The sequence below is a fragment of the Panicum virgatum genome, chromosome 7K, assembly GCF_016808335.1.
Source record: "Panicum virgatum strain AP13 chromosome 7K, P.virgatum_v5, whole genome shotgun sequence".
NCBI lineage: Eukaryota > Viridiplantae > Streptophyta > Magnoliopsida > Poales > Poaceae > Panicum > Panicum virgatum.
Genome location: NC_053142.1, coordinates 23,124,885 through 23,135,917, shown reverse-complemented (window position 1 = coordinate 23,135,917; position 11,033 = coordinate 23,124,885). Strand labels below are relative to the sequence as shown.

The following is an 11,033-nucleotide window of genomic DNA, read 5'->3' as shown; positions in this document are numbered from 1 at the left end:
GTCACCAAAAATATGTTGACACCAATTCGGGGCCAACACACGATCACACTCGAACGTGCAGCACACAGCGACGCTCCTTGCAGCGCCTCCGCGAGATCCGGTAAGACCGGTTTAGTAGGCCGGTCAGACCGGTTTCGCCGGGGAGTCCGACGAAGATCCAACGAACGCTCGCCCGGGAGGGACCCCGTCAGGGCAAGCTTACCTTGGGTTGCCCTAGGCTCAGCAGGCCAGCTAGGGCGTTCTCAAATGCCATGGAGACGAGAGAAGAACAGCATATTGAGATTGGAAAAGAAAAGGTAAAAAAGTTAAAAAGGTTTGTGTTTGATCGATTGGATGCCCTAATCGGCCGTGACCCTTTATATATATAGGGTGAGGTGGACTTATCCTGCTAGAAATCATATTACAAAATCTAAATCTATTAAAATCTCTAGTTGTACTTGGATTCCACTTGGACCGGTCAGACCGGTCGACCCTACCGGTCAGACCGGTCGCCTGCTGCCGGACTGACTACAGTGCCTGACCGGTCAGACCGCTAGGGCGTACCGGTCAGATCGGTCTATATTGTCTAATATATTGTCTAATGCCAATTTTGATGTTCAACAGCCAGCTGGACCGCCGTGTGCTCCTCCTTTCCAGAGAGTGTATGATGAGATGAGGAAAAAGATACTCCGTTCAGCACTCTCGAGAAGCAAACGAGTGGACGAGAACGCTTGACAGCCCACAAACACACCCACTCCCACGCACGGGCTCTCATGCCAAAACAAAAAACAAAGCCAAGCTTCCTCACAGAAGAAACACACCGCTGCCACATCACCGATCTCCAGACCTGGAACGGAGCACTCTCATTGGCTACTCCTGTTACTTCATTAAAAAAGAGCTTATGTACATGTTTTATGTAAAATGGTTTCGAACTTATAATTTCCAGTAAATTTTGGTTTATTGCGAGAAACTAAAAACCTATAATATTTATCTACCTAAGCATGCATCTTTAACCATTTTAATTTTCCCTTGCTGAACTTGTATGGGAAACATAAATAGTTAAAAACAACTAATCAGGATGCAGTAAGAATACACAAGCATATCAAATAATATTCTAAAATAGTTTATTCATGTTACACGATTATAGAACAAAGCATTGTATTATAACCAAAGGTGTTTTAGAATTCCAAATAGGTTTTCAATCATAATAGGAGATTTCTTCCTAGAATTGTTCGGTTACCATTTTCTTTTCTTTAACAAGTCATACGACTTCTTCAAAAAAAGGAACCCTAAATATTTCATTTTTAAAACCCATATGATAATATGCAAACATAACATGATGTTCATATGAACAAATACTATGACTACATTCTAAATATTCCATTTTTGCCCTCGTATGCATTATTTAATTAGAACAAATTCTAAATACATCCTATAAATTCATCCAAATGCATACAAATTAACCAAAAGTGATCGAACATGTCTTCATGCCCAAACCCATTCAAATGAAATGTCTTCAAATTAAAAAATGTTCAGCATAAGGGTTGCTCGAAATTCCCAATCCTACAACTTCGCTACAGAACAAATTTAGAAATTCGAAGCTCAATAGTAAATAACCCATTGAACCTATAATTCGAACACCGAAACATCTTCAAATAAAAAGTGTTGGATATAAAAGTTGCTCAAAATTCAAATTGTTTCTACAATTTGTTTATAAAAATAGCTATACAATTCCCCGTGGGGAGAGAGAGAAAATGAGAGGGAGTGAGGAGGTCGTTGGTGGCAGGAGGGAGTAAAAAAAACCGGGTCTGACATCCGGTAGTGGGTAAAGCGTGACCCCGATGGCCAAAAGAGTAATTAGCTTGCGACACACGTTTAAAAATCTCATGCATGGATAAAATAAAAACACAACCTTATATGTTAATGCTATACAGTTCTTCCACTACACAAGTTATTCAACCTGCTAACAGTAATTGCAGCAATAACCTGCAGCCAAAATAAATGAGATAACAAATTGACCAATTAGTCTCACATACATTGCAATCTTAAAAAAATATTCTATCAATCTAATTACATTGTTCTTCCATGTATCAAACAAAGTTTCATATAATACAAAAAAGGTAAAAATCAGGCCACGCAAGGGCCTCCGCCGTCGCGCCCCGCGAAGGCCTCTGCTGCGCCGTTGTGGCCGAGCTCGAGGCCGTGCCGCTGCCCGCGCGAGGCCGTGCCGCTGCCCGCACGAGGCCCTGCACCGCCATCCGCCCTTGCTCCGCCCACCTACCTCCATCATGAGTTGGCTGCAGCGATGCCCGTCCGTGCCGCACAGCTCCGCGGCTCCGGGGAGGGAGGAGGGGAGGGGCGTCGTGGCCGGGGCGGTGCGGCAAGGGAGGGAGGAGCGCAGGGGCAGCACGGCTGGGGAGGGAGGTGGGGAGGGCCGGCGCTGTCGGCGGAGCAACCAGGGGAGAGGCGGCTCGTGCGGCGAGAGAGAGAGGGGGGAGGCCGCCGGGGGTAAAAAAACAAAAAAAAATTGACGCATGGGCCCCACCAGTGGTATTTGAGATAGAAGGGATAGAAGGTAATATAAAGTATATCAGGCCCGTGCTCCACTTGCCCCCCCCCCTCTCCCGGCCATGGGACGGGCAGCGCTCGCCAGCCAACCAGGCCGCCACACATCCCGCCTCGCCTGGCTTGGCCGGGTGCATTCCCACGCATGGCAGGATGGTCACGTCGCCACCAGGCCGCCACACATCCCGCCTCGCCTGGCTTGGCCGGGTGCATTCCCACGCATGGCAGGATGGTCACGTCGCCTCCAGTTCACAGCCGTTGGATCGCCTGAGCGGACGGACGAGTTAGTGCGAACTCCGGTCATTTTCCATGAAAACCCTTAAATTTTAGCAAAATTAATCTGACAAAACCCCTCAAACTTCAAAGAAATCAATCCGCAGTACAATCCTCCTCTCGGGTAATTTTTGGAAAGCCCCTTATCTTTATCAAAAATAACCAACGCTACATCCCTCTCACCGGTACTTTTTCAAACAAACCTCGTAGTTTCCTAAAATATAACCCCAGAATTTTTCCATATAAGATTCATTAAATCGTACGATACGAACACCGGATTGTCTTCAAATTTAAGTTGCTCAACATTTCTAAATATCAAATTTTTTAATTGAGAAAACTTTCAAATTGAAAGTACTTTTTTTAACCTGGAAACACAGCGAGGGAGGCCCCCACTGAATTGAAAGTACTTTTGCAATACGTTTCGAAATTTGTTTCCATATAAGATCCACTAAACGTACGATATAAACACCGGACCGTCTTCAGATTTAAGAAACATTACAAACTTAATTTGCTCAACACTTCTACATATGAAATTTTTTAATTGACAAAACTTTCAAATTGAAAGTACTTTTGCAATACATTTGGAAAAATATTTATATGATTCACTGCACATCCGCCGCAAGGCACGGTAAAAGTATAGTCTACAAAATTGCTCCATATAGAAAGCAACGCTACTGCACCATATCAAATAGCTGCATCCCTCAGCTGGCCTTCCTCTCATGTACGCCACACAAACACTTTCAGGAATCATAGCAAGCACAACCAAATTATTTGAAGTGATGGAATAATGTGTACATACTGCTATACTAGAAGGACACAATACAAATATACTCCATAGTGCAGCGCCAGTTAAACACCGGCTCCCTCCAACGTTGGCGCGGCAAGGCCGCGCTATGGTTTCTAGTATTTATCTATATTAGTGGAGTTCATATTCCACTTAAATTCAATACAAAATTGAATCTGAAATGGAATAGAAATGACATCATAGTCAAACTATATTTCAAATAAAAAAGAAGAATGGATTGAAGAAAATGGACACGTAATTGAATAAAATGCAAAATGTTACTACAAGCATAGACACGTAATCTACCGTATCTAAAAAAGCATATCATGTCTTCCAGACATGCTTAATAAAAGAGCATCTATAGTTCTTGACAAGGTCCGTGTGGGGATGCTTCAGGTGTCTATACTCCATTAGATATGAATTAAAACATATCTAATCAACAAATAAAACATATCTAAAGGGGAATTTTGTTGTGCACTACTAGTTATTACAAAAGGATTGACTTCCACAAATGGCATAGGTTCCCCAGCAGAAACATCAACGACACCTCGAGTTGCAGTTTTGGAGGCAGATCTTCCAGGTGACATTGCCAAAAATCGCACGCTCACCTCCAGATAACTCAACCACTGTGAGTTTGCTTGGCTTGTCACCAACAAGGCCAGCCTTCGGTTCAGCACTTCAGCTTGACATTCAGGGCCACCAGGATGTGGTCCAGCGATTCCAATTCTCCACCCGAGAAGAGAATCCATCCATTCTGTAACATGTTCACAGCTTCTCCCTCATCCAAACTTTGCCATGAAAGCACATCTCTTTGCGGAATTTCCGTTAGCACCACATTAAAGCTGCCGAGCAGCAATTCATGACTTTATGTCTATTGTTAGTGACCCACCAACAAGCCACAGATTCAAAATCAATGCTCAAATCAATATGAAAGATATTAGCAAGATGAGACCAGCACACTTTAGCCACAACACAGTCAAATAATTGGTGGCAAGCTGATTCAGGTTCATTGCAGGAAAGACAAGTTTTGTCTTCTACATTTTTCCTTTTGGCCAGCTTATCCCGGGTTAGAGTCTTGTTATTAGATAAAAGCCAAAGAAAGATATGAATGAACCTGGGGAGGAACAACAATATTCCTGATACTAGGGGTGAAAGAAGGTTCAATCCCCCTGAAAAGCTGATGGTTTTATAGACAGCTTGCACTAAGAATCTAGCGCTACCATCAAAGGCCCAAATTATAGTATCACAGTCATCTGTGTAAGAAATAGATTCAGCTATAGAAACTATATCTTGCCACATTCGCATCAATCTCGGGAAGACACGTCTCCTAAAGGGGATCTTCAAGTTTTCCCCATCCCAAATCTCTGCAACACTCTTGTTAGTCTGTTCAGCTAGAACATAAAGGTTCCAGAATTGGATTGCTAAGCTGCAATTGTCAAACCAATGATCTTCCTAAAATCTAATATACTGACTGTTGCCGGTTTTCTAGGACACACCTAACTTTGCAGTAGTTGACATTATTTCACGTTTATCAACTATCACACCTCGGACTAACGCAACTTCCACTGACACCAGGAGATCATCAAAGCCATTTACAAAAAAGTAGGTGACACATGGCCACCACATCGAGGCCAGCCGGCCTAGGGGAGGCCAGCAAGCCCAATTCGCAGCATCCCGAGTTCATCTTTGCATGGAAGTTACACGGGCCAATGTACGTGCTTACAACATACCCAAAAGGCACAGTACCGACCTCCAACAGCTATAAATAGAGCACACATCCTTAACTTGTAAATATACCAAGGAGCTCTCTTCTCTCTTCAATTTCTAGAGTAGATTTAGTAGTTAGGAGTTAGAGTTGAGTCATGTTTGTCTCAGAATTCTAGAGTCATCATTGGAAGTCTGGTATATATAAGCTCTTGTATCTTTTCTTTCGACATTATCAATATAAATTATCTTCTTTATGTTTTTGAGTTAGCTTAGAATCGGTATATAAATAGGACCGGATCCACCATGCTGTGTACTGCTCGCTGCTGCGGTATGAGGCGGTGTGTAAGCCACCATCTTATTGGTTCATCCAGGGGCAGCCAAAATGGGAATTGTTGCAAGCGATGTAGGCGCAGGTGGAATAGCCACAATGGCACCGGTCTGACCAGTCTAACTAGTATTGTCTAGATTGATGAAGACGGTGTTGTTTGCCCTACAAAATAGCTCGATGGCATGCCATACAATGGATCTGCTATGAATGCTGGCGCAGCCGATGATCTAGGATCTAAAACTTCCGAGTTCTGATGCATAAGAACTATCTACGACATTTTTATTCTTTTCAATTGAAAGTGATCGGGTGCTCTAGCCTAAGAGGGGGAGGGGGTGAATTAGGCACTAATAAAAACTTAGACCTATGGCTCCAACTAGTTTGCACAAAGCTTAAACTAAAACAAGCTATCTAGATGTGCAACTAGGTTGTTCTAGTGTAAAACCCCTATCCCAAAAGAGTTTAGCAACCTATAACCTTTCCTATCAAGAAACTATTCTATGAAAGTAAAGGCATACAAATTACTAGAATGAAATGCGGAAGCTTAAAGAGCGGGATAGGAGATAGCAAACTCTTGACGCGGGTGTTTATCCCGTGGTTCGGTTAGCCACAAAGGCACACCTACATCCACGTTGTTGTAGCACTCACTAAGAGTATTGCTACTCGGCCACCAAGTCTCTTCCGTGAACACAATCACGGTCACCTTGGCCCCGGGTTCCACTAAGGAGCTTCTCCACAAAGGATGGGGGTCTCCACGTCCCCCGCACAAAGGTGTCGTCGCCGCTCCACACCAAGTCGGAGGGTCGATGACGTTGCCGGCGAGCTCCACGCTCCAAGGTGCCGGCGCACCAAGCTCTTTTTTTTGGTTCACTAATGAACCACAGCACAAAGGCTCTAAGCCTTGCAAACTCACTCACTAAGAGCTAATCCTTTACACAACACTCTCAAAGTGTGCTAAGGGCTAAGGATATGATCTTGATGCTTTTGTATGGCTTGGAGATGTTCTTGGGTGTGTGTGGGATGTCCAGCAACTCCAGCAATCTTCAAATGGCCGGGGTGAGGCGTATATATAGGCCACCAAGTCTTGTAGCCGTTGCTCCAACGGTTAGCTGAAAATCTGCGTACCACCGGAAGAACCGATGCCTCTTGGCAGGGTAGCGTCGGTTCATCCGGTCACTCATAACACGAAGTAGCCGTTGGACTCCTGATGGCTGACGCAGAGACCACCGGTTGAACCGATGCTTTGCACCGATGCCTCACCGGTTCAACCGGTGCTGAAGGAATCTTCTCCTGGACGCTGACGTCATTACACCGGTGGTATGCACCGATGCACCGTCGGTTGAACCGGTGCTGAAGAAACTTCTTCTGGGCACTTGACATCGTCTCTGGTACAAAGGACGGCCATTGCACCGATGCCCTATTTTAGACCGTCGGTTCAACCGGTGCCTATAGGCTGACTTGGCTTCGATTCCCTTCTGCACCAAAGTATCAAGGCGTCGGTTCTTCCGACTACCATCGGATGCTCCGATGCCCTGGCGTCGGTTCTTCCGGTGCTCCTGAATCGAAGAGCTTTCAGGGCGCTGCCCTGAGACCCGCGAGGGGCGGCTCCCCCTCGACCCCGGTCCGCTAACCGGGTAGCGGAACCCCCGTAGGGGCAGTCCATCGGGCCTTGCTACGCCTATCTTCTCTTTCTCTTTATCATCACTTGAACCTAAAAGCCTGAGAATGATTATCTTAACAATCATATTAGTCCAAGTGTTGTGTTGTCATTCGATCACCAAAATCACTCGAAATGGCATCAATGGTGCCATGTTCGTTACATCAATGCATCAGACTGTATAGACTAGACCGGTCTGACCGGTCGGCCTCGGTGTATGCCAATTTGGTTATCAACAGAAGTATGTCAAGGTTCCCTTCAGTTCCACGGTTCCTGTATTCTCGTGAATGATCTTGTAATCAGCTAGAATAGGCAACATAGGATTGTTTATTTGTTTCCATGTTTGTGTACCGTGTACAAGTGACCTCTTGTACAAGCCACGCCGGTGGCTGATCATGGAGCCGTGAACCCTAGCAGGGATCACGTTCACAACAATTCACACAATACACACTACCAAACATATCACTTGCATCAAGACAAGCACATAATAGACACTACCACACATCATCACTTGCATCAAGACAAGCACATATTGTGGACGCTCTTGCAAACTAGACCGAGGATCTTCTGCAGCTCAAGAACTAGTAGTAGATATAGGCCATGCATGCAGTTGAAGATATCGTATTGGGCTACTCAGATTTCCAAGACGACAATGGTGGTGTCTCGGAATCCTTCCAGGTGTTGGCCATCTGAGGATACCGGTCACCCAAGACTTCACCTGCGGCAGCATATGACTCGAGTTCGGCCATCTCGTCTGGAGTCAGCTTCACAGAAAGTGCCCCCACATTTTGGTTGAAATTCTCGATTTTTGTTGTGCCTGGAATAGGGCAAACATCGTTTCCTTGATGATGAACCCAAGCCAATGCTAGTTGTGATGGTGTGCAACCTTTTCTTGCAGCCATTGCGTTGACACGTTCGAATATCTGAGCATTCTTATCAAGGTTCTCTGGTTGAAACCGAGGCAGATACTGTACAAGTGTGAAATTATCATTAGGAAGAGACAACATATTATATTTAGAACATTGTATATATACATCAAAGTGATGAGCAGAATTCATAAATGTATCTAAGATAAAGTAAATAGTAGAGACACATGTTTACAATGAAGAAAAGAATTTCAAATAATGTATGAAAGACCTACTAGTCCTATGAAAACAAAAAACAAGGCACAATCAATATTCCAAATAGGTAGCAATGCATGTCACTTCACCTTGCGGAAATCCTGCTCGGACAGCGATTCAACCAGTTTTGCCCCACTGGAGAAGAACCCCCTGCCTAGTGGACTGTAAGCCACAATTCCGATTCCAAGTTCCCTGAAATTTACACAGAAAGCAGTTATTCAGTAAATAAAGTTTCCTACTTACTGGATAACCCCTTGGGTTCCATTTTTTATAGAAGTACCTGCAGGTGGGAATTATATCTTCTTCTACATCTCTACACCACAATGACCATTCCAGTTGAACTGCAGTAATGGGATGGACTGCATGGGCTCTTCTAATTGTTGACGCAGATGCTTCAGATAATCCAATGTACTTTATCTTTCCTTCTTCAACTAACTTCTTGAGTTCACCCATCTAGCAATGAGAAAAATGACTCAGTAATAATCTTTCTTTTAGAAGAGAAGTTCATTGTTTAAGCTGCAGTGCAGATTGTACGATCAAGAACTGCTTTTGCGTAAAGTAGTAGGCTGCAATGATTTAAAAATATCATATTTCATTTTCAGTTCACTGGCAAAGAGCAATCGCTGTCAGGTGATCTGTATAACTTTCCCCTCACATTTCCAGCCTCCATTCAATTTTTGCGTTTACATCCACCATCCCAGATTCCCAGGTACCAATAAAGAAAGAGAAGTTAAGCAAATGGAGACTCACCGTGACCTCGATGGGCACCTTCTTGTCGATGCGGTGCTGGTAGTAGAGGTCGACGCAGTCCACGCCGAGGCGCTTGAGGCTGCCCTCGCACGCCGCGCGCACGTACGCCGGGTCCCCGCGGATCTCGAAGTTGCCGGCGCAGACGAAATTGACGCCGAACTTCGTGGCCAGCTCCACCTTGTCCCTCACCCCGCCCTGCAGCGCCTTGCCGAGGAGGATCTCGTTGGTGTGTGGGCCGTACATGTCGGAGGTGTCGAGGAAGGTGACCCCGGCGGCAATGGCGTGGTGGATGAGCTTGATCATGTCGGGCTCGGGCTTGGGCGAGCCGTAGGCGAAGGACATGCCCATGCAGCCGAGGCCCTGCGCCGAGACCTCCAGCCCCTGGGAGCCCAGCTTGATGCGGGGAACGGATACGGGAGCGGCGGCGGCCATGGCTGGCAAGGTGGTGCAAGTGCAAGATGTTGCTCGGAGCTGCTGCTAGATGGATTGGAGTTGGGGAGCCATGGCCTGTGTGTGTGGCCTTTTGTAAGCCGGATGTGTGCTTGCTGGTCAAGGGAGGAGGTTGCGTCACTGCTTATGCGAGATAATTTGACAGGAGCGCCTGATCGCAGGACTAGTAGCTGGAATACACGTGTCGAGACTTTTTTCAAAGCAAGGCGAGGACTTTCGTTGCGCAGGGCTGGACCAGCTTCTAGATTGCCGCGCGCCAGCCGAAATTCTTATCCTATATACGTGTCTACTTCCTGACCACACATTCCCTTTTCTTTCTCGAGATGTTTTTGCTGTCGGTGTCTCTCTCCACACCGCCACCACGCCCACCCCCGCCGCCGCGCATCCCCCCCACCTCCCCCTCCACCTCGCCGCCACCGGAGCAGGGCGCCGGAAGCCCGCGCACCTACGGGGAAGGCGGCGGCGGGGCCTCTCCTGTGCAGCGAGCAAGCACGGCCGCGCACGACGAGCAGCGCCGGGTGCCGGGCTCGGTGGCGGCGGCGGCAGCCCGGGGCTGCGGATCCGGCATCCTGGGGACTGGATCCGGCGCCGCCGGGGGCTGATCTACGCGATGCGGCGGCTGCTCCCCCCACGGCGGGCTCGTGGCGATGCCGGGCATGGTTCCTCCGCCCGGGCGCCCTCGCGCGACTCCGCAACTCCAAGGTCCTGGCCCGCTACCTCCACTGCGCCGCACGGGCGCCGCTCCCGCCGCCGTCCTCCTCCTCGCCTCCCCGCTCGCCCGCGCCGGCGGGGGCGGCCACGGGTGACGGCGTCCCGTGCTTCCTGGACCCCGCCGCGCGTGGGATGCGGTACCCACTGCGGAAGAAGCTCGCCGCGGCGCGGGGCATGGTGTTCCTGCCCCCGCCAGACGCCGCCGAGGCCTTCTTCACGGACGCGCCTCTGCTCCGCGGCACGCCGCTCGCCGGCCCCCCGCGCGGACGAGCGCCAGCCCGCACTGGAGGCGGCAGCAGCGGCCCGAGGCAGCGCGAACCCCTGGCCGGGTCTACACGGAGCGGCGGCGGTTTCCACCATGGGAGCGTCCGTCGCGGCGCGTGGCCGGTTGCGTGTGGTTGCCGGCGGCCGGATCCGGCGGCCCCGGGCCCGGAGGCACGTTGTGGAGCCCCCGATGCCCCTGTGCGGCGGCGGCGGCATCACCCACGCGAGGGTGTCCGTTGTGGGCGCGCGGGCGGGGGCCATGGTGGCCGGCGGCCACCTCTGCTGCGGTTGCGGCCGCGGTTCGTGGAGTTGGCGGCAGCGGAGACGGCGGCATCGGGCACATGGAGCTGTGGCGACTGTGGGATGAGAGATTCGCCAGACGAAAGTCTTGCTCGGCCTCTGGCCGAGCCGGCAGCGACGACGTTCAGTGGACGCCGTGTTCCCTCT

The 11,033-nt window shown here is 48.5% G+C and overlaps 1 protein-coding gene across 1 annotated transcript; it reads right to left on the bottom strand.

The window, feature by feature from the left end:
• Positions 1-7,591: 7,591 nt before the first annotated feature.
• Positions 7,592-9,789, bottom strand: LOC120640556 (probable aldo-keto reductase 2). The gene is made up of 4 exons (XM_039916427.1): positions 9,162-9,789; positions 8,692-8,864; positions 8,501-8,603; positions 7,592-8,258 (listed from the first exon to the last, which is right to left on the bottom strand). Exons 1-4 carry the CDS (start codon positions 9,591-9,593, stop codon positions 7,920-7,922), a joined length of 1,047 nt encoding a protein of 348 aa, XP_039772361.1. The 5' UTR covers positions 9,594-9,789; the 3' UTR covers positions 7,592-7,919.
• Between the last annotated feature and the right edge of the window lie 1,244 nt (positions 9,790-11,033).